Source organism: Littorina saxatilis, linkage group LG1 (assembly GCF_037325665.1).
Source record: "Littorina saxatilis isolate snail1 linkage group LG1, US_GU_Lsax_2.0, whole genome shotgun sequence".
Classification (NCBI taxonomy): domain Eukaryota; kingdom Metazoa; phylum Mollusca; class Gastropoda; order Littorinimorpha; family Littorinidae; genus Littorina; species Littorina saxatilis.
In genome coordinates, this window is record NC_090245.1 from 51,977,725 (window position 1) to 52,002,522 (window position 24,798).

Sequence of the window (24,798 nt, forward strand, 5' to 3'; positions counted from 1 at the left end):
AGTATGCGGTTGGACTGAAGACTGGGCACTCCAGCTCAACTCAACCAAGACTGTCAGCACACTCTTCTCCCTCTCCTTATCCAAGGAAAAGTTCTCGTTGAAACTGAAGAACGACACGATTCCACAGGTTGAAACTCCAAGTATAACCATAGAGTCAGACACACGCCTGATGTGGAAGCCACACATTGAAGCCACATGACAGAAGCAAAAGCGAGGAAAAACTCGTACTGATGAAGAAACTGGCAGGAACCAGATGTGGTGCAAACTCTGGCATATACTAGCTGAGACAGGTGTATACAGGCGCCATAGGACCAGTCGTCGAATATGCCTCCACAACTGAAACACTACCGGCACGGTTGGCCTAGTGGTAAGGCGTCCGCCCCGTGATCGGGAGGTCGTGGGTTCGAACCCCGGCCGGGTCATACCTAAGACTTCAAAATTGGCAATCTAGTGGCTGCTCCGCCTGGCGTCTGGGATTATGGGGTTAGTGCTAGGACTGGTTGGTCCGGTGTCAGAATAATGTGACTGGGTGAGACATGAAGCCTGTGCTGCGACTTCTGTCTTGTGTGTGGCGCACGTTATATGTCAAAGCAGCACCGCCCTGATATGGCCCTTCGTGGTCGGCTGGGCGTTAAACAAACAAACAAACAAAAAACTGAAACACTGCCTCCAAAACAAACAAGTGAAAGCTTGACAGAGTGCAAAACATGGGAGCCATGAAGAGCACACCAATCTAGGAAATGGAGAAAGCAGCTGACCTTCAACCACTAGAAACCAGACGGGAGCACAAAATTGCTCTCCAAGGAGAAAAACTGAAGAGGCGGACTACACATCCACTCCATGCAAAACTTCAGCAAGGCACCAAGAACCGTCTGAAAAAAGAAAGAGTCTAAAGCATCAAATGAAGGTCCTCAGCAAAGTACACGCCTTAAACTGTTAACTAAAAGAAATGACCTTTTGTTTAACAATGACTTAGAAAATCATTGCCCTTTTTATATTGAGTGATCCAAGAATATTGAAATGTTGGATGAACTGCTAACACTTTGATTTGTATTCATTTGCAGGCAGCAGAGGAGGTGATTGACACAACGTCTCCAACATGGTACCTGCTACTGATGCCATCAACTCTCATTGTCTTCGTCATCGCGCTTTTTCTCAACTGGCTGGGTCTCAAGTTCTTCAGGCACAATTAGGTAAATGTGTCTCTCACTCTTAGCATGTGTATTGTGGTTTTTTGTGTGTTTTTGTAAAATGAAAACAAACACTAAAATTTAGAGTAAGAAAGTCGCTTAGTTGCCTAAGTTGGATTAAAATTCAAAAAGTATTCAGTCAGTTACTGCGTTAGTGCCAGGTTATGCTCTTGCTCCTGATATGAATTGATCTACGTACTCTTGTTGTGACATTTATTTTATTCCACAGATCTATATCATCATCACCTTTTTCAGACAAAAACCACCTCACTCTTAGCTTCTCTTCTTGTTTGTCATTTGTTAAGTACTGTACTACGTCATGAAGATTAATATATATATACAGTGGAACCTCCTGTAACGACCCCTCCTAAAAACGACCCCCTCTGTTTGCTGACGATTTTCTGGGCACGGATGCCTTTTACTCTGTATAACTAACCTCCGAATGGCGACACCCTCCTTTTTCAGACAACTGACCTACCGACAAAGGGTCAATAACGACTTTGATCTTTTTACCAGTGAGTGTCAAAATTTGCATTTACCCAGGAGACGCAGCACGCATCCCTCATTAGTCACGCAGACCATCTTGAGAAGGTGTGGGAGGCAGAAGTCAGTAGTGCATGCAATTCTAGTGGTCAGCGGCTGTCCCCATCTTACCTTTTGCTTTCACAATTGAAGGACTGCCCTCGGAGTAGAGTGGGTGGAGGAAGAAAGGAGGTGGGAGTTTGAACAACAACTCAATAATGAAAGAGTGCTTGTAGAATCCCTAGCATTCTTTTTTGCTTGTTCGGCGTGTTTGTTTGTGTACGTATCCTATGATTGTGTGCTCGCCAACTGAGTTAATGGATACCTGAATAAACATTTACAACATTTCTCTTGACTTAAGTTGGTGAGCTGATCTTCTTCTTCAGCGTTCCAGAATTGTCTGGCTACGTGTGAGCTCGTTTGCCCATTTGGGTTCCCCACGCTATACTCTGGGAGCATTGTCAGCTCACTCCGCTTTCATTGATTAGGCATGCTGGGTATTTTCGTGTTTTCATAACCCACCGAACTCCGACATGGATTACAGGATCTTTTCTGTGCGCACTTGGTCTTGTGCCTGCGTGTACACACGAAGGGGGTTAAGTCACTAGCAGGTCTGCACATAAGTTGACCTGGGAGATCGGAAAAATCTCCACTCTTAACCCACCAGGCGGCAGCGACCGGGATTCGAACTCATGACCTCTCGATTAGCTAATTTATTTATTACTTCTCCTGACCCTCCCCTTCCATATGAACTTGTACATTTTGAATGAGCAAACCCTCGCTCTCTCTCTCTCTCTCTCTCTTTCTCTCTCTCCCTCTCTCTCTCTCTCTCTCTCTCTTTCTCTCTCTCTCTCTCTCTCTCTCTCTCTCTTGTCCTATCCTCCTTTCTTTTCTTTTTCTTCCTGCCTTAAAAAAACACCCCCAAAATGCTTATCATTTTAGAAAGATCTACATGCACATTGTCTATTCTTTACATTGTAAGGCTTTGTGTCTGTCTGACTATGTGTGCGTGTGTGTGTCTGTCTTTTCTTCTTCATTGCATTTGTTTCTCTTTATATCATGTATCAGTTTTTCAGCTCTCATATAAAATCACACCATATTCCTGCCAATTGTTTTAAAAACTGTTATGCCTTAGTTCGTGTGGAAATTAAATACATTTCCCTAAGTATAAACATAGATGTGTACACTACAAACACTACTGTTTTTAGCCTTTATCATGTTTCTTTCTGTAAAATGCCCTTGAAGTGCTGTTCACATGGCAGACTTTTAACCAACTTTTCCCCAACTTTGATCGTTCAAAAATCGCTCCCGAGTTGTCAAGGCCAAGTCGGCGAAATGTCTGCCATGTGAATGGCCCCAGCGATTTAGGTTCAATTTAGGCGAGATTTCGCAGCAACTCGAAAACTCAGTTGAGCCCTGCTCGACTCGTCTGTGACCCGGCGAAGATTTTGCGCAGACTTTTCTTATCGCGTTCACCAATTGGTCGGCTCTAGCCAGAGATACATTTTGATGCCTATTTATATCTATGCTCTAGCCAAACTGCTCTTCTCGCATTAGGAGGTAGCTCCGATAGCTGAACTGGCCTTCAAGTCTGGCAAAAATCGCCGCTTAAAACTGGTTTGAGCGTTTGCGCTGTTCACATGGGCAGCAAATTTGATTTGACTTGAAGCCGACTAAAATCACTTGCAAGTTGGGGGAAAGTTGGTAGAAAGTCTGCCATGTGAACAGCGCTTAACAGGCTGCTCTGCTTAGCATAGGAGTTACTAGCTCTGCACTCGCTGGGGAAGAAAAATATACCACTACACTTGTTTCAGGGGTTGATGACTTCCAGACATGAGAAAAGCTTGGTAGACTTTAAAATTTCAGTGTCACAACGGGGACATTTTCTTGTTAAAAAAGAAAAACAGAGCCTGTCAAACTTCCCTCACACGGTTTAATGACCTTCAGGCATTACCAAAGTTTGGTTGACCTTCATCAACTTTCAAGGTCACAGTGGGGTCATATTTGGCTTAAAAAATTACAAGTATCATTGTTCTCAACTTCTTTTTTACATTTAGTCAAGTTTTGACTAAATGTTTTAACATAGAGGGGGAATCGAAACGAGGGTCGTGGTGTATGTGTGTGTGTGCGTGCGTGCGTGCGTGCGTGTGTGTAGAGCGATTCAGACCAAACTACTGGACCGATCTTTATGAAATTTTCCATGAGAGTTCCTGGGATTGATATCCCCGAACTTTTTTTTCCGTTTTTTTGATAAATGTCTTTGATGACGTCATATCCGGTTTTTCGTGAAAGTTGAGGCGGCACTGTCACGCTCTCATTTTTCAACCAAATTGGTTGAAATTTTCGTCAAGTAGTCTTCGACGAAGCCCGGACTTCGGTATTGCATTTCAGCTTGGTGGCTTAAAAATTAATTAATGACTTTGGTCATTAAAAATCTGAAAATTGTAAAAACAATATTTTTTTATAAAACGATTCAAATTTACGATCATATGCATCTTATTCTCCATCATTTTCTGATTCCATAAACATATAAATATGTTATATTTAGATTAAAAACAAGCTCTGAAAATTAAAAATATAAAAATTATTATCAAAATTAAATTGTCGAAATCAATTTAAAAACACTTTCATCTTATTCCTTGTCAGTTCCTGATTCCAAAAACATATAGATATGATATGTTTTGATTAAAAACACGCTCAGGAAGTTAAAACGAAGAGAGGTACAGAAAAGCGTGCTAACCTTCTCAGCGCAACTACTAAACCGCTCTTCTTGTCAATTTCACTGCCTTTGCCATGAGCGGTGGACTGACGATGCTACGAGTATACGGTCTTGCTGAAAAATTGCATTGCGTTCCGTTTCATTCTGTGAGTTCGACAGCTACTTGACTAAATGTTGTATTTTCGCCTTACGCGACTTGTTTTAAACTAGATTTTTGAAAATTCGCACACTTCCACTAGTTCCAGGGTTTTATGATCTCTAGACATGACCCAAGTCTGATTGATCTTGTTCAGATTTCAAGGTCACAATTTTGAATGTTTATGTGCCAGATCATTTGCTTATCTTGTTCCATCCAGCCCTCGCTAGGAGAGGGAACCCTAACTTACATGAATACACAAACAAATCTGTATAAATGTTTACATGGAGACAATACATGTAATTACAAACTTTGGACTTTGCATGGGTAATAAAAAGAAGACACATTTTGAAAAACAGCAGCATTGACATCTGAATCTTGGGTGTTTTTTTTAATTGTGAAAATTAAAAATATAAAAAATATTATCAAAATTAAATGGTCGAAATCAATTTAAAAACACTTTCATCTTATTCCTTGTCGGTTCCTGATTCCAAAAACATATAGATATGATATGTTTGGATTAAAAACACGCTCAGGAAGTTAAAACGAAGAGAGGTACAGAAAAGCGTGCTAACCTTCTCAGCGCAACTACTAAACCGCTCTTCTTGTCAATTTCACTGCCTTTGCCATGAGCGGTGGACTGACGATGCTACGAGTATACGGTCTTGCTGAAAAATTGCATTGCGTTCCGTTTCATTCTGTGAGTTCGACAGCTACTTGACTAAATGTTGTATTTTCGCCTTACGCGACTTGTTTTAAACTAGATTTTTGAAAATTCGCACACTTCCACTAGTTCCAGGGTTTTATGATCTCTAGACATGACCCAAGTCTGATTGATCTTGTTCAGATTTCAAGGTCACAATTTTGAATGTTTATGTGCCAGATCATTTGCTTATCTTGTTCCATCCAGCCCTCGCTAGGAGAGGGAACCCTAACTTACATGAATACACAAACAAATCTGTATAAATGTTTACATGGAGACAATACATGTAATTACAAACTTTGGACTTTGCATGGGTAAAAAAATGAAGACACATTTTGAAAAACAGCAGCATTGACATCTGAATCTTGTTTTTGTTTTTTAATTGTGAAATAAAAGCAAGGTAGAGAGTTGAGAGAGAATGTGTGATTAATGAGTTTTCCCATTCATTGCTTTAGTTTGCACACGTTTCTATTGTTATGTCTACCCTCCAGTGACTCATTTTTGGGGCTGCCAGTCCAGATAATGTAGCTCAAGCAGAAACTAAAACTGTAAAAAAAATAATGTCTGCAAACGTTGTGTACTGGTTTTCCACTCCATGGCACTGGTTGTTTGCAAAGGACATAACCACTGTAGTAAAGTGTCAGTAGCATATTTGGGGGTCAAAATAACAGTTAAACCTAATATGTTTGCGTTTGCATGCGTGAATACAATCACAGACCACAGATGGACTGACAGTCACAGAGGTTTCTAAGCTTCGTGGGACCTTAATAATGTACATTGTATCATGTGTATCCCTGGTCTGGCTAGTTACGAATCTGATACTCCTGCAGACACACATACAGAAGGGGGGGGGGGGGGAGAGACTGAGAGAGAGGAGAGAGAGACACTGACACAGACACACACATGCACACACACACACACACACACACACAAATACACACATATGAACATATGTCAAGTTACGCCATACATTCAAAATGCTTGTACACAGGTCTACACTATCTTGCTCAAGCACAAATACCTGTACTAATGAAGCAGCGAGAAAAAAGGTGGTTGTGAGCGCAAGCAGCAGGTAAGCTTACCACGTGTCGATCTTTGCTTGCACAACGGCCTACTATGCCACCTCCCCCCCCCCCCCCCCAGGGCTGACAACACTGAGCGCTCACAGTGCAGTGGGAGGCGTCTCAGTGACAGAAAACAAACATGCGAACACAAAGTCAGTGCTTTGTGGTCCGTTTGAATGGGGGGGGGGGGGGGGGGGTTACAGAGAAAGACGTGACAGACGTGACGTGTCGTGCAGTAAAAAAAAAAAAATCCTGGCTGTCTCAATTCTCCGACCCCCACACCCCCCTTGCAGTTTGACTTTGTTGAGATGTACGAAGCTGGGGCTGTATGAGAAAGTTTGACAGTTGTACAACGGTTTGACCATGTGTGACAGAGTCTCAAGTTGTGCGGTACTGGGAGTGTAACACTAAGACAGGCCGCATACAGTTCAGGACACGGTAATGCACCCCAAGCTTCCAGTGACCACGATGCACAGCCGTACGTGACTATATTTACACAGAATTTTTCTTGTGCAAATTTGCCAATTAATATGTTTTTAGAGAACACAAGGGAGTAAACCACTTGAAACTAGACGCACGCTTCATTAGTATTGTATAAAATATAAAAAATATAAATAAAAATAAAAAGGCTATCAGTAGGCCTAAGGTGTATCCCCTGTGTCGATGTCAGTTATTCAATCTCGTGGAATATACGAAGGCAAACTGCCGAAAAGTTACGGGCCTTGCTACTGACTTACGAGACTAGAAGAAATTCACTTTTCAACATATTGTCTCTTTGAGTTCGAACTTCCATGCTCTTGTTCCACCTGTGTCTCAGAGCCTCGATCGATTTGGTTGCTGCATTATCTTTTGATTTACAGTCGTATAAAGTCCTCAACAGCAGCCATTACGTCATGATTGTCCGTTTCGTAGTGCTCAACCCTGAGACACTTGTTCATGTTTGGAAACAGATGATATTCTGAGGGTGTCAAATCTTGCGAATTCAGCGGATGGTTAACGATCTCAAAGCCGCATGCAAAATTTGTGTCCATGGAAACGAAGGACCTGGGGGCAGGGGCGTTGTCTTGACTGGACTGATGGAACAGCACCCCTTTGTGGAGCTTTCCTGCGCGTTTTGCCTTGGTGTGTCTCTGAGTTGTCTCAGAAGTGTGGAATAGTATTTAGTTACTGTCTCACAATTTGGAAGAAAGTACGACAGGATTATCCCCTCCGCGTCCAATAAACTGCATGATACCATCGTCTTCTTTTCAGAAGGATCCCTAAATAATCCTCAGACTATAGTGCCCCGCTACACACCCCCCCCCTTACCCATCATCTCACCCGCAAGCCTTAATCAGATCAGTTGTAAATAGCCATGTACATAATTATTGTTTGACATTTTCTTTTCTTGTTCATGCTTACTTTTGAGTGCCGTGTCTCTGTTTGTGTTGTTGCCTTGTTATCTTCATGAAATTTATGCGTAAGTGTATATGAGTATGCTTGAGTTGTTAATGCGAAAGATTGTGTGTGAGTGCGCCTTGAGTCGCCTTGTGGTGAGATATGTGCGCGTTATAAATTCTCGTATTAAGGATGACCCTGGCTTTCTTTAGTGGGGACATTCACCTGCTGCATGAACTGCTGCTACCAACAGAAACGGCATCATCTGGATCTGACTAAAAAAAACGGAAATGTCTTGTGATTTTTTCAATCTGACGTGCTTCTGGTGTTGGAAGTTTTGGGACCTACTTTCAAGCTCTTCGCTCAGAACACTCCAAATTATCTCCCGTGAGGTGCCAAATTTATCAGCAATGTAGCAAGTGCCCACTTGTTGACGGCCGCAGGAGCGGTCATCTATTGGAATGCATTCGGAGAGGTGACATGTCTCGTTTTGTTACCGTTCACACGAGATCAGTTACAGTTTCTCTCTCTCTCTCTCTCTCTCTCTCTCTCTCTCTCTCTCTCTCTCTCTCTCTCTCTCTCTCTCTCTCTCTCTCTCTCTCTCTCTCTCTCTCTCTCTGTATGTCTTTGTCTGTGTCTCCCTCTGAGTCTCTCCGCTTCTGTCTTTCTATGTCTGTCTATGTGTGTGTGTGTGTGTGTGTGTGTGTGTCTCTCTCTCACTCTCTCTCTCTCTCTCTCTCTCTCTCTCTCTCTCTCTCTCTCTCTCTCTTTCTCTTTCATCCGACTCCTGGCACACAGGTCAAAGCAGAGGTTAACTTGAGTGCACGTGTACCTAGCAGGAGGGGGGTGATTCGGGTCAGAAGTGGGGTAAAGCACTTTGGTCTTCAGTCTTTGGGTTATAGCTTTCAGTGGAGAAGATGCCAACATGAAATTGCACTATGCTCTACTATTTATTGTCCTTGTCTATCGGACACGAAGAAGGGAAGCTACAATCGCCCCAGGCCATCTATCTATATATATATACGACTAGTGTCTGTCTGTCTGTCTGTCTGTTCGCGATGCACGGCCAAAGTTCCCGGTGGATCTTTTTCAAATTTGGACACCGTATTCAGCTACACCCCGGACACAACCTCATCGATGAGATATTTCAACACGTGCTCTCAGCGCGCAGCGCTGTGCGCGCTGAACCGATTTTTATTTTTTTGGTTGTTGTTGTTGTCGGGATCCACTACCAGTAACTCTTCCTTATCTTCTCCAGTGTTTTCAGCCGCGATTATCTCCCTTCCTCCGTGTGGCAAAGCCGGGTCCCAGGCGCAGCCTGGTATTCGGCTCTACTTCTTCCCGGCGAAGCCGGTACCCGGCGAAGCGGGTAATCATCTAGTAATATATACTCTTTGTTCCCTGAGCCTGGACCATTGAGACGGTTACCTCATAGATCTGTTCATTCTTCAGTTTGTCGGTGTCAAAAGTTATACCCCCATTCCACACAACCGTTCTTTGTCCCGTTCCCGTACCAACCAAGGAATGCTGCCACAACAATGGAACGCTGCGCAAACGGCCGTTTTTTGGCATCTTTCAGCAGCGTCTGACCATAGTGGCAGCCGTCCTTGGTCGGTAAGGGAACGGGACCTAGAACGGATGTTTGGAATGCGGGTATGACAACTCAGTGTGTGAGAGCGCTACCGTTGTTTTTAAGTTCCGTTAACGATCCAAGCGTTCCGTTACCGATGGGTTGAGGTTCCATTACCGTTCATTCTGATCGGGAGGGGAACGGCTAAAAATGTGAACATGCAGCCCAAACTCAGCCGTCCCTACCGACCCTACCGTTCAAAGCAGTTCCGTTAACGATCAGTTACGTTCATTGCGGTTCTGTCCCGATCCCTCCCGTGCCCGCACCGTTCCTTGGTCGGTACGGGAACGGGACCTAGAACGGTTGTGTGGAAAGGGGGTATAAGACTCGACCACTTGGCTTATGGTGGAGACAGCTGGAAGATCTCTGGATATAATTGAAGAGGAGTAGTCTTCCTTATAGAAAATGTGTATTCTGCCTTGCAGCGAGGGGTAAGAGAGACGAAAGAGAAAACTGGACAGGGAAAAGTCACTGCCTGAAGTATTCAATAAAGCCACACACAAAAAAAGAAATTACCACATATGCAGGTTTTCAATTCATATTTTTGCAAAGTATCTGCACAAGCATGTGTGCCTCTGTGAGTATGTTCGTGGCTGCTTTCATTGGATGCCTGTATCCTCAGGAATTTGAGGATTTCTGTTATCTCTCTTTTTCTGCCGCCGTTGATTTAACGTCATTTTTAAGATAAGAAAAGAAGTCGGTGATGAGTTGATTCTTTACTGAAAACAATAAAATGATTGATTGTTTACTGTTGTTTTCAGTAAAAAAATCAACTCATCACCGACTTCTTTTCTTATTTTTCCACATTGATTCTTCAGTCACCATTACATTCGTCATTTTTAAGGACAGTTTTTTTCCTTTCAGTTATAAGTTGTAGTAGTTTGACCTTGATGTTTTAGGACAAATAGAGCTCGTTCACCAGTAGCAAAGACTCACTCAGTCCGTCAGTGTACCTGAGTGTGTGTGATGGGGGGGGGGGGGGGCTCTCCCGTGACCGGCCACCTGCAATGTACGGACATGTTTGCACTGGCCCAAGGGTGTCCGTTCATGAGGAGGGACTGCTGTAACAGCAAAACTAGTGTGAAACATAAGTACTATACTGAATGAAAGAGTGTGACATGAAGTTCTTGTACATCATTGTAAAGAGTGTGAATGACGTTTTAGTTTAGATGTCAAGCGCTTAGAGCAAGCCTTTTTAACGAAAGTTTTTGATTTAGCGCTATATAAATGTTCTTCTTATTATTATTATTATTAAGTAATCAATTTATCCACCTGACTATATTCACAACAGGGACCTATCACTCTTCTTTGCATGTTTTTATGCCTACGGATTTTCAAATACTCTGCAACACATGTAACCCAAATTCAACATGTGCCCGTACAACACCGCTTCTTTTATGAAAACATTGCTTCGGCCATGTTGATTTTAATCAACCAATTTTCTTGTTAATTCTGTATCTGAGCTAGTGCAGTGCGCAGAGGGCATAAACGGTTTCTTGAGTTGTGTTTGTTGGTGACCGTTTGTCATCTTGGACGGTTTTGGTTCTTCTTCTAAGCTGAGTTCAGCTGACCACCATCTTACTGTTTCTTCTTATTCTTCTTCTGCGTTCATGGGCTGAAACTCCGACGTACACTCGTGATTTTTGCACGAGTGGGTTATGTATGACCGTTTTTACCCCGCCATTTAGGCAGCCATTCGCCGCTTTCAGGGGAGGCATGCTGGGTATTTTCGTTTTTCTGTAACCCACCGAACTCTGACATGGGTTACAGCAGGGATTGGCTTGGGCTTTGTCCACTATAGGTCCATTGACTGACTCGGCCATGAATCAAACAGTCATTTTGCAAATCAATCAGTCAACAACAACAAAAAAGCTTTTTTGCTGCCCCGGGACTGCGCATTATGCATTACAGCTGTGAGGAGAAACTTATTACAGTTACATAGCTGTTGTGAGAATTGTTTAAAGGGAGGACAAAAACAACGAAAAATAAAGAATCATAAAGATCAAAAAACAATAGTTAGTTGCAATATTTCGGTTCATGCGACCTTCTTCTGGCAGAATTTCAGAAGACTGAAAGCACAATGTCTTGAAGAGGTTGTTTAATTTCATGAAGATAATGTACAGTAAATTGTGAGGGGGGAAAAAAAGTTCTTGTTTCTTCATTCATTGTCGTGCTAAATGTGAAGTATTTGATTGAAACTATAATTATACAAGAGGCGAAGCCTTCAAGGCTCACGTAAGAAATAGACAAACAGTAACACAAACTCAATCACTCCGTCACACATACACACCCACACACAGTAAGCTTAGGTGACACTGTGCAAGAAAGAGAGACACTAGATCTAGATCTGTCTGTCTGCATGTAGCCTACTTACAGGGACACGACTGCCAAATAGTCTCGGCCCGCTCAAAATAACAATGACCGAGACCACACACACCACGCGAGAGAGAAAGACTACAGGGAGGCATGCCGTCATGATGCATTAATTGACGTCAAACACTTTTGACCGTGACGTAATCTTATGCGAGCTTTATCCATAGTCTTGGATAACCACTCACACATAGACTCGGAAATGTTAAAGTTTCTACCACAGACATACACACGCACAAACACACACACACACACACGCACACACACACGCACAAACGCACAGACAGACAAAGTTACGATCGCATAGGCTACACTTCGTGAGCCAAAAATGTAGCCTGAAAAGCTACCAACCCTTCCAATTTTCGCGGAATTCTTCCGAGTTTTGATTTCGTTTCAGCTATTTCCGACTCCTGTAACCATATTCCGATTTTCTAAAAAGAAAACAAGCAAAAAAACTTCTTTATTTTTTTTTTTAGACAATCGGTCCATTGACTGACTGAGACATTTATCTATCGGTCTTTTTCCGAATTTCCCTAGGCAAAAGACCGATGACCGACGCCCAAGCCATACCCTGGGTACAGGATCTTTTCCGTGCGTACATGGTCTTGTGCTTGCGTGTACACACGCAACGAGGATAAGGCATGTCTGCACATAAGTACAGTTGACCTGGGAGATCGGAACAATCGCCACCTTTAACCTACTGACCAGGCGCGACCGGGATTCGAACCCGCGACCTTCCGCTTGGGAGGCCGGCGTCTTATCTATAAGGCCAGTGCGCCCCTCGCCTTCTTACTGTGGTGTATCCTTGCCAATTCTTTTCACCATGTTATCATGGATTTCCAGTGGGCGTAACCATCTGTGTGCAGACATTGGATCACTCCTTTGTTTTTGGTTTTCCATGTGCAACTTAAAAACAGTGGGGTGTGGAACTTTGAGAAGCAAAGTCACACAACGCTACTGGTAAAAATACGTATTATTTTGCAGGAATTCGTAAAAAAGAACCTCTCTTAAATCATACCGATTTTGAATGACTAAGTCATCTCATTTCTAGTCGGGCTGGGAGCTTCTCAGTTGACCTTAATGTACCCTCCTTTGTTTCTGACTACGCGTCCAAGGCTGATGGTACCCCCCGCGGGTTAGGGGGAACAATTTACCCGACGCTCCCCAGCATGTCGTAAGAGGCGACTAACGGATTCTGTTTCTCCTTTTACCCTTGTTAAGTGTTTCTTGTATAGAATATAGTCAATGTTTGTGAAGATTTTAGTCAAGCAGTATGTAAGAAATGTTAAGTCCTTTGTACTGGAAACTTGCATTCTCCCAGTAAGGTCATATATTGTACTACGTTGCAAGCCCCTGGAGCAATTGTTTGATTAGTGCTTTTGTGAACAAGAAACAATTAACAAGTGGCTCTATCCCATCTCCCTCCCTTTCCCCGTCGCGATATAACCTTCGTGGTTGAAAACGACGTTAAACACCAAATAAGGAAAGAAAGAAAGGCTGATGGTTTCTGATCAATTCGTTATCTGGAGTGTTTACTGTTGCAAGACGCGTATCTGTCACCGTGTTTAGTGTAGTGCGTGCCGGCGTTGTGTGTGTGTGTGTGTGTGTGTGTTGTGAAGAGACTGAGAGAGAGAGTGTGTGTCTGTGCGTGTGTGTGTGTGTAAGAATTACAACTGACACATTCATTGGACGCAGACACGTATTTCAGCACATGTGGGACTGGCAGTCAGTTAACTAAGCAATAAATACTTGTCTATCCTCGATTAAATTTTCCCACAGCCAAATCCGGTTCAGAGTGTGTCACAGCAATGTTGCGTTTACCCACGAAAACCACTTTGTTTCTGTTAACTCTTTTTGTCTTACTTTCGCGCGAAAAGAAAGATGACATTCCGCTTAATCACGGACGCGGCAGAATGGTATCACACCCTGTTCATCGTTTACGTGACAAGACTGACAGTATCTGTAGCAACACTTGCGACTGACGAAGCCGTATGACACTTAGTTATGTAAGAAAATTCCTCCTTCCCTCCTTCTTTTACTCGGGTTAGAAAGGAGTTTACCGTGTTAAGCTATAACGAAAAAAGCAATGATACAGAGATGAGTCAGTACAAGATTTCTTGAACATTAAGTCAACCTAAATGAGTGGTGTAGACTGTGTTATTTATGTTATACTTTTATTATTGGACATTTTTTTTAAATCAGCCCAAATACGCATACTTGTCCACCTCTCCTGATTGTGTTTGCCAAAGAGTGTAATACAAGTATTATATGAATAATTATGATACAAATGTAACACAACCAACAATCGCATAAATGAATGTGTAGTCAACACATAGGTGCCAGCAGCTCTTTGCCAATATATGTGATTATTATGCCGGCCAATCACTTTTACATTGAACACGCGAGGTTAAGGTATGCCCCTTTGTTTGCTAGTGTATTGCTTGTCTTGAGGCCTATTTTAAATATATGTATGTTAATTTATGTGGTTGCTGTGTGCTTAACATTGCTTGTTCATGTGTATTTGCCTGGAATATTTTTAAGTGCGAAATGTTGAATCCTTGTCCCTTAAACTCAGAGGATTCCGTGAACCATTTTAATTCTGTCAAGTCGAGATTCAAGATGAGACATTGTCTGATTGGTCATATCATTCCAAATTCGTTAAGAGATTTCACGTCATCCTTACTTGTTGAAGCCAACGTATTGTTGTATGACACGTTTTTCCTTGCAGTTTGTAGGTTAGCTTGACGACAGCAGACCTTGCATGCAAGTGTACTGAAGGGACACGTAGGGCTGGAACGGTCCGCAGGGTATCATCACAGGTGCAACTGCATTAGCCTTTTCTCATGGTGGAGATGGGGTTTTTTTTTTCGTTTTTTTTTTCTATTACCCAAGTTAGAAGGTTTTCATTTCGCCTGTTGTCCTTCTTCTTCTTTGGTGTTTTTTGGTCAAATGTAAAAGCACATTGCAACTCAAGTAATATTTTAGGGAGAAATAGAGAAATGTTTGTTGTTGTTATCTTCTTTTTTTGTCTTGTTTTTTTGTTTTGTTGTTGTTGTGGTTATTTGTTCGTCGTTTGTCTTTTTCTGTAAAATGTATCCGCGGGTGCTTTTTTTTTACTGCTTTTCGCCATACTTTGTTTAACCTATGGTTCACCTCTTTACACTTGTCTGTATTACTGGTAGGGAATTCACAAGCTTGTTGTTTCTTTTTGAAGTGAGCAATCACCACACACATAAACAGAGACACTAAATACATTTCCAAACCCCAGACATGCACAACATAACCTGCTAAACAAGTATAATAAATATATCTTGATGTACATTAATGAGAAGAACAAGCACATTTTTTTCTGTACTTTGTAATAATATTCTGTTTGTGGAAAAGAGAGAAAAAAAAAGGGAAAAAAAGTCCCGAGAAGCATCATGGGCACCACATACACCGAACGTATACAAGTCTTCAATTTCAGTCATAAAGTCATGTTTACAGTTTATGACTGTATCAACCAAGTGGACTACGCACAAGCTTTGTAACAAAAAACAAGTCGCGTAAGGCAAAATTACTACATTTAGTCAAGCTGTGGAACTCACAGAATGAAACTGAACGCACTGCATTTTTTCACAATGACCGTAGTCCGCCGCTAGTGCATAAGGCAGTGAAAGTGACGACCCTGTTCAGCGCGGTAGCGGTTGCGCTGTGCTGCATAGCACGCTTTACTGTACCTCTCTTCATTTTAACTTTCTGAGCGTGTTTTTATCCAAACATATCATATCTATATGTTTTTTGGAATCAGGAACCGACAAGGAATAAGATGAAATTGTTTTTAAAACGATTTCGGATATTTAATTTTTGTCATAATTTTTATATTTTTAATTTTCAGAGCTTGTTTTTAATCCGAATATAACATATTTATATGTTTTTGGAATCAGAACATGATGAAGAATAAAATAAAAGTAATTTTGGATCGTTTTATAAAAAAAAAAATTTTAATTACAATTTTCAGATTTTTAATGACCAAAGTCATTGATTAATTTTTAAGCCTCCATGCTGAAATGCAATACCGAAGTCCGGCCTTCGTCGAAGATTGCTTGGCCAAAATTTCAATCAATTTGATTGAAAAATGAAGGTGTGACAGTGCCGCCTCAACTTTTACAAAAAGCCGGATATGACGTCATAAAAGACATTTATCGAAAAAATGAAAAAAACATCTGGGGATTTCATACCCAGGAACTCTCATGTAAAATTTCATAAAGATCGGTCCAGTAGTTTAGTCTGAATCGCTCCACACACACACATGCACAGACACACACACATACACCACGACCCTCGTCTCGATTCCCCCTCTATGTTAAAACATTTAACTTGACTAAATGTAACAAGTCGCGTAAGGCGAAAATACAACATTTAGTCAAGTAGCTGTCGAACTCACAGAATGAAACTGAACGCAATGCCATTTTTCAGCAAGACCGTATACTCGTAGCATCGTCAGTCCACCGCTCATGGCAAAGGCAGTGAAATTGACAAGAAGAGCGGGGTAGTAGTTGCGCTAAGAAGGATAGCACGCTTTTCTGTACCTCTCTTTGTTTTAACTTTCTGAGCGTGTTTTTAATCCAAACATATCATATCTATATGTTTTTGGAATCAGGAACCGACAAGGAATAAGATGAAAGTGTTTTTAAATTGATTTCGACAATTTAATTTTGATAATAATTTTTATATATTTAATTTTCAGAGCTTGTTTTTAATCTAAATATAACATATTTATATGTTTTTGGAATCAGAAAATGATGGAGAATAAGATGAACGTAAATTTGGATCGTTTTATAAATTTTTATTTTCTTTTACAATTTTCAGATTTTTAATGACCAAAGTCATTGATTAATTTTTAAGCCACCAAGCTGAAATGCAATACCGAAGTCCGGGCTTCGTCGAACAATACTTGACCAAAATGTCAACCAATTTGGTTGAAAAATGAGGGCGTGACAGTGCCGCCTCAACTTTCACGAAAAGCCGGATATGACGTCATAAAAGACATTTATCAAAAAAATGAAAAAAACGTTCGGGGATTTCATACCCAGGAACTCTCAAGTCAAATTTCATAAAGATCGATCCAGTAGTTTAGTCTGAATCGCTCTACACACACACACAGACAGACAGACACACACACACACACACACGCACGCACGCACGCACATACACCACGACCCTCGTCTCCGGATTCCCCCTCTACGTTAAAACATTTAGTCAAAATTGACTAAATGTAAAAAGACGAAGACGACTTGTGGGTATGTATGGGGTCTGTCGTGGAAATACCATGTTTGTGTAATTGGGAGAGGTAAGAAGAGGGGGGGGGGTGTTGAGGTTGCACGCCTGGCTCCTTCCGTCATGATTGACTATGTTGTTTAAATGCAAGTGTTTCCGGGTGTATATGTTCGGGGGAGAACTCATACACTGCTCAGTTTCTCTATTCAAAGTAGATAAGAGGGGTGGAGGTGAGGTGGGGAGGAGGGGGTGGGGATCAAGCATACAGACACGTCTTTCTCTATTTAGACTATGCTATTACGTGACAACAGAAAGTAAGGAGCTCAGAAATAAGCGTATCGTGAAGTCAACAAAGGAAGTAAGAATACTGCGAAAATAACACCACTATGCAAAATAAGGTATTAAATTATTAACAGACCGCTAAGTGTCGAGCAAGGGGACGATAATATAAAGTACTTTGCTAAATCTGTTTGCAGTGTCAACAGGTGTTTTTCAGTCGAGTTCTCAAGATTCGTTTTAGTGTTGTTTTGTTTGTAAGGATAATGTGCTATTGTTGGCAATTGTGAGTGTGTGTGTGTTTGTTTGGGTGTGTGTGTGTGTGTGTGTGTGGTGGGTGTGTGTGGCTATGGGTCACAACCTGTTCGCAAACGAGTTCCGCTTTATCTTCTTCAAACAAACAAATCGCAGTTTAACTATGGCAGTCCAATCGTGGGTTAGTGGATACCTAGCACTTGACAATGCGTGGCACATATTGTGAGTGTTGTTACATTTAGTCAAGTTTTGACTAAATGTTTTAACATAGAGGGGAAATCGAGACGAGGGTCGTGGTGTATGTGTGTGTGTGTGTGTGTGTGTGTGTGTGTGTGTGTAGAGCGATTCAGACTAAACTGCTGGACCGATCTTTATGAAATCTGACATGAGAGTTCCTGGGAATTTTTCTTTTTTTCGATAAATGTCTTTGAGGACGTCATAAAAAGTTGAGGCGGCACTGTCACACCCTCATTTTTCAATCAAATTGATTGAAATTTTGGCCAAGCAATCTTCGACGAAGGCCGGACTTCGGTATTGCATTTCAGTTTGATGGCTTAAAAATTAATTAATGACTTTGGTCATTAAAAATCTGAAAATTGTAAAAAAATTAAAAAAAATTTATAAAACGATCCAAATTTACGTTTATCTTATTCTTCATCATTTTCTGATTCCAAAAACATATAAATATGTTATATTCGGATTAAAAACAAGCTCTGAAAATTAAAAATATAAAAATTATTATTAAAATAAAATTTCCGAAATCGATTTAAAAACAATTTCATCTTATTACTTGTGGGTTCCTGATTCCAAAAACATATAGATGTGATATGTTTGGCTTAAAAACACGCTCAGAAAGGTAAAAAGAATAGAGATAAAGAAAAGCGTGCTATCCTTCTCAGCACAACTACTACCCCGCTCTTCTTGTCAATTTCACTGCCTGTGCATCGAGCGGTGGACTGACGATGCTACGAGTATACGCTCTTGCTGTAAAAATGCAGTGAGTTCAGTTTCATTCTGTTAGTTCGACAGCTTGACTAAATGTTGTAATTTCGCCTTACGCGACTTGTTTTTACATTTAGTCAAGTTTTGACTAAATGTTTTAACGTAGAGGGGGGAATCGAGACGAGGGTTGTGGTGTGTGTGTGTCTGTGTGTCTGTGTGTCTGTGTCTGTGTGTCTGTGTCTGTGCGTGGGTGTGTGTAGAGCGATTCAGAGTAAACTACTGGACCGATCTTTATGAAATTTTACATGAGAGTTCCTGGGTATGATATCCTCAGACTTTTTTCTTTTTTTCGATAAATGTCTTTTATGACGTCATATCCGGCTTTTTGTAAAAGTTGAGGCGGCACCTTCATTTTTCAATCAAATTGATTGAAATTTTGGCCAAGCAATCTTCGACGAAGGCCGGACTTCGGTATTGCATTTCAGTATGAAGGCTTAAAAATTAATTAATGACTTTGGTCATTAAAAATCTGAAAATTGTCATTAAAATTATTTTTTTATAAAACGATCCAAAATCACTTTTATTTTATTCTTTATCATGTTCTGATTACAAAAACATATAGATATGTTATATTCGGATTAAAAACAAGCTGAAAATTTAAAATATAAAAATTATGATTAAAATTAAATTTCCCAAATCGTTTTAAAAACAATTTCATCTTATTCCTTGTCGGTACCTGATTCCAAAAACATATAGATATGATATGTTTGGATTAAAAACACGCTCAGAAAGTTAAAACGAAGAGAGGTACAGTAAAGCGTGCTATGCAGCGCAGCGCAACCGCTACAGCGCTGAACAGGCTCGTCACTTTCACTGCCTTTTGCACTAGCGGCGGACTACGGTCATTGTGAAAAAATGCAGTGCGTTCAGTTTCATTCTGTGAGTTCCACAGCTTGACTAAATGTAGTAATTTCGCCTTACGCGACTTGTTTTGTTTTTTATTTTTTTTTTTTATCTCGACGGCCTTATTTGCATTCTAATAATGTTGCGCGATAGCGTTGGGCCGTTGGTGGGCATGGCTACTGCAGCCAATGAAGAGAACGCATTGTGTATCAAAGTTAAAAGGTACCTTGCAACAGGACTGAAGAGTTCAATGTCAAAGCTCCACCCAGGCTTTCGTTCCCAGCACAGGCATGACCATTGAAGAAAATGCATAGTCTTTTTTGTGTTCGTTTTATGTTTTTGGTTGCTCGCTTGCTTGTTTCCTCAGCTGCTTACATAAACCATATTGCGATATTTCCACTCTTGAAATAGCAAATGCTGAGTTCCTATGCACTAATCGAGAGTTGGGCAACAGTTCATTCCTCATTGACTGCCAATAACGTTCTATTCCCGGTTCCTTGACAATGAACATTGGTTCACCTCAGCTTGATCTGGCTGTCTTTGAAAATAATGTGTGCAGTCGACTTTGAAGAAAGTCTGTTTAATGAGTCCCGAACGAAATATGTTTCTTACATAACAATATGCAGCGTTACTGAGAAATTGGCTTTCTGTGGAAGGTTGCTGTCTCTCCATTGACGATCTGTTGTGCTATATTTTCTATTATCTGTAGCCATATATGGTCGGTTGTGATATATTGTCTACGGTGTAAGTCAGTCTGTTGTTTATAAACACACGCACACACATACACATACACACACAGACACACACACACACACACACTCTCTCTCTCTCTCTCTCTCTCTCTCTCTCTTTCACACACTCACACAAACATACAATCTCACACATTCACATGCACACTCACACACACGGTCTGTTTTGATATATTTTCTATTATCTGTACCCATATACGGTCGGTTGTGATATATTGTCTATTGTCTAAGTCAGTCTGTTGTTCATAAAATTTAAAAAATCATAAACTATACCATTTCTGAAAGGACCTCGTGAGCCTCTAATGACCGACGAGACTTCACGGAGCGAATTGGTCTCACCAAGAGAAATAGCACCTTTAAATGTTTGTGTCTCGGGCAGTGTATAGCCTGCATAATTGTCTGATGGTAAACTTCGTCGCTTTGCGCTGGATTCAAATCAGCCGCACGGGCAGAACACGTTGCACCGTATTTTATGTGTGTAACAAGGAAGTCGATTAAAATATTCCTCACAACTTGTTGTCAAATGGCACGAACATATTTGAAGTCAGTTTGCAACTGAGTGTACACACTACTGGTGGAAAATCTTTCCTACCGCGGGCAAGGATACTGCCGTGGTGCGTGTTGAAAAAAAATAATCTCTCATTAAAAATGAACAAAGGTAGGTGTGTTTTTCCTTCACAGTGATTCGGGTCTCTCTCTCTCTCTCTCTCTCTCTCTCTCTCTCTCTCTCTCTCTCTCTCTCTCTCTCTCTCTCTCTCTCTCTCTCTCTCTCTTTTAGTTCTTGATCTGTGTACTGGACCTTTGCTATCAGTGTTGTGTATTGCTTTGTGACATGCATGATTCGCCAGGTGCGAGCCGTACGTCTAGTCTGATGCCTAGAAACCCTTTCCCCCTGTGTTATGGGCCTATTAAAGATTAATCTCTTAAACAATAGGCCACACACACACACACACACACACACACACACACACACACACACTTTCTCTTATTCACACACTCACAAATACATACAATCTCTCACACAATCACTCACACGCACATACACACACACCAGGGCCGGACCCAGGGGGGGGGGGTTCCAGGGGTTCCAGAACCCCACCCCTGGAAAAAGCATGTACCTTGCTTTGACTTTTACTAGTTTTAGCACCAAAACAATGCTGCTCTTAACCCTCAAAACAAGGCCCAGAATGCACCAGATTGCACAGATTTTAACCGTTTTTCAAAACATTTTCGGGGGTGTATGCCCCCGGACCCCCCTAGTTCAAAGCAGGCGCGCGCTTGTGGCTTCGCCACTTCGCTGATTTGCCCCCCCAAAAAAGGAGGAACCCCCCCCCCTTACAACTCATTTGGTCCGGCCCTGCACACATACACACACACACACACACACATATATATACACACACACATACACGCACACACACACAATCGCTTCAGGCGGTCAACATGTGTAATAATGAAAGAGTTGCGGTTATCATATGTGTGTTGTCGGATAGCTGGTAATCAAATGTGCTCAACTCGCATTTGCACTGACCTTCGGGGAACATATATTACTCTCCGCCAGTAAACAGTTTCTTATCTTCAGAAAGAGATATGAAATACGACGTTTGGGTCAGGATAACGTACAGTACCACTCTACAGAAAACTCTTAATAGTGGGTGTGAATAAGCCGACCCGAAACGGTTGCACGGTACTATTTTGTACAGCTAGAGGCATGCAGCTTCACGCAGTGTGACTCGCCCTTAAATTTTCAAAACGAAGTTCAGAACTTATTTGTGGGTGTATTGGCTGCACTTTCCATTCATGGAGATTCCAGACAGAGAGAGCAATGGTACCGGAACTGGTCCAAATCAGTTGTAAAAGAAATAGCAGTGGTACTTTTGGATCGCATCTTGAATGAGCAGATAATGGAATTTGTGTCTTAATATGGGCAGGATGCGTTTAAACTTGATCATCTCTTAAAGCCTAAAAAAATAGGAATAAAATAGAAAAGAGACCTCTTTCAAGGGAGTTCACTGTTGCCTGTCATTTCTTATAGCACTAAAAATTGTTCTGTCATATGTCAACAAAAATTGTTTTCTGTGTCTGTCTTCAGAGCTGCAAGATTCTCTTTGTGTTTGGTAACAGCCCGGGTAAACCTGATTTATTTGTGCGTGTGTGAGTGAGTGTGTGTGTGTGTGTGTGTGTGTGTGTGTGTGTGTGTGTGTGTGTGTGTGTGTGTGTGTGTGTGTGTGTGTGTGTGCGAGTCTCTGTGTGTGCCTTTCTTGCACAACTTATGTATTGGTATCGCAAGCTGACAAAGTGGCAACAGATGCATTCATTTCATTACCCAATATTGACGGACTGTGTGATGATATCTTCTGCTATGGTCTGTTGAGACAGTGATATCAAAATCGAGACCGGAGGTCGAGATTTTGATATCACTGTCGAAACAGACCAATAGCAGAAGATATCGTCACACAGTCAGTCAATGTTAGATATATTGCTAATTCTCTGGACATTTTGTATTTACTGTACAGAAATTACAAAAGTATTTGTCTCAGTTTTGGCTGTTCCACATCCCTCCCTCTGATTATTATTTCTTTTTGTTCACTCTTTTCTTGTACTTTTCAGTATTTAAAAATGTCTTTTCTTTCAAAAAGTCTTCAGTCACTTGCTCAACTAAATTCTGGGATCATTACATTTTCATATATATTTGTTTGTTTTTAAATTCAGGTGTTTTTGTTTTTGAAGTGGGGAAGCAATAAAGAGGTCGTCGATATCAAAACTGATATCGACGGAAATGTCGTCGATATCACTTTTTACAATGAGCTCAGTTTTGCCCAATTGACCAATGGAAATCCGCGTAACATATGAAATAGCAATATTTCATTTTATAGTTGTATTTGATTTGATGTGAGTTGACATCATCATGGATGTCGTGGTTAAAGCAGTATTATTTACAGTAACGAGGAACTTCTTCTTAAATCTTCGTTCGCGGAGTCAAGCCAATTATAGTATCTTTGATCTGTACATAAACTAACATTTGAAATAGTATGACCTGAGTTTTGGAAATGTGCTTTATAACTAGATGAAATGACGGTTCACAATCAATGCTTGTCGGATAAAGGACTCTCTGAACTTCTTCATTTTCTTCTGCGTTCGTGGGCTGCGACTCGCACGTACACTGTTAGGCTCGAGTGGGCTTTTTACGTGTATACATGGCTGGGTTTTTTCCCCGACATTGAGGTTGTCATACTTCGATTCTTGGGGATGCATGCTGGGAATTTTGTGTTTCTGTAACCCCACCGAACTCTGACATGGATTACGGGGTCTTTTTCGTGCGTAATTCGTCTTGTGCTTGCGTGTACGCACAAAGGGGGATGAGGCACTAACTGGTCTGCACATAAGCTGACCTGGGAGATAGAAAAAACCTCTACCCTTCACCCACCAGGCGCGGCCGGGATTCAAACCCAGAACCTTCCACACGAAAGGCTAACGTCCTAACCACTGGGCTTGGCAAGTCAAACTTTCTTAAGCGCGGGGTCTGTTCTTTGTCCCACTTACGACAGAAAAGGGCGGTTAATCTAGTTCAAACGCCTTAAACTCGGGCAAAGAACGAAATAAGGAATGGCGAGGTGCGTGATCAGGAAAAGGAAACCTGGATCATCAATTGAAAGATCCGAAAGACACGTAACTCGCAAAAGTCGAAAAAAGATGCACAGCTTGTTATTTTGTTCGCGCCTGATGAACTTTGAAAGCTGTTTCAAACCGGATCAATTTTCGATTCTCTTGTGTGTTTTTACATTTAGTCAAGTTTTGACTAGATGTTTTAACATAGGCCTATACTAGGAATCGATACGAGTGTGTGTGTGTGTGTGTGTGTGTGTGCGATTTCGAGAAAGCTGTTGGACCAATCTTCATAAAACTATCACATACAAATTCTTCCAGATAATATCCTCAGAACCTTTTTTCAATAAATGTCGATGACGTCATAACCGGCTTTTACTGAAAGTTTAGGCGGCACTGTCACGCCATCATTTTTCGATCAAATTGTTTGAGATTTTCGTCAAGCAATCTTCGACGAACCCCGTACTGTGGGATTTCAGCTGGGAAGCTAAACAATTAGTTAATGAGTATGGTCATTAAAAATATCCACATTCTAATTGAAATCAAATTTTAGTTATCGATCCAAAAATGATTTCATCTTCTTTCGTCTTCTTCTGCGTTCGTGGGCTGAAACTCCCACGTACACTCGTGTTTTTTTGCACGAGTGGAATTTTACGTGTATGACCGTTTTTTTACCCCGCCATTTAGGCAACCATACGCCGTTTTCATCTTATTCTTTAACATTTTCTGAATCCAAAATATGGAGATATGCCATGTTCACTCTGAAAATGTACTCACAATTACAGGAAAATATATTAATTTGAAACTACGTTCGCATGCTTCGCGGAGACGAGCTGGACTCGTCTCTGTCTTCGGGTTTAGGCTAGCGAAGCCTTAATTGGTTCATGTAGTCTCGGTGTTGGCTTTTTATTTATTTTAGTGTTAATCTTTAAGTTTCACGCCGATAGATTGACTAAATGTTTTTATTTCGCTTCACGCGACTTGTTTTATGATTGATGACGTTTACAGGGTTTGTAGCATTGTCAGTGAATGTTATGCACTTTGACAATCCTGCACACACACACCGCTCGGTGTCGATAAGAAGCGACCATTCGCAG

The 24,798-nt window shown here is 41.3% G+C and overlaps 2 protein-coding genes across 3 annotated transcripts in view; one reads left to right on the forward strand and one right to left on the reverse strand.

Moving 5' to 3' along the window:
- Nucleotides 1–24,798, reverse strand: part of LOC138973525 (SHC-transforming protein 1-like) — a 103,916-nt gene that overhangs the window by 15,093 nt on the left and 64,025 nt on the right. The window lies entirely within an intron of this gene.
- Nucleotides 1–24,798, forward strand: part of LOC138973536 (probable UDP-sugar transporter protein SLC35A4) — a 49,373-nt gene that overhangs the window by 570 nt on the left and 24,005 nt on the right. Inside the window, exon 2 of one of the 2 annotated variants that reach the window (XM_070346256.1) lies at nt 1,065–1,193. In XM_070346256.1, coding sequence (XP_070202357.1) covers nt 1,100–1,193 — 94 coding nt within the window. In that variant the 5' untranslated portion in view covers nt 1,065–1,099. Of the gene's footprint in view, nt 1–1,064; nt 1,194–20,405; nt 20,754–24,798 lie in introns of those variants that run through there. The other variant, XM_070346263.1, reaches the window with a different exon arrangement.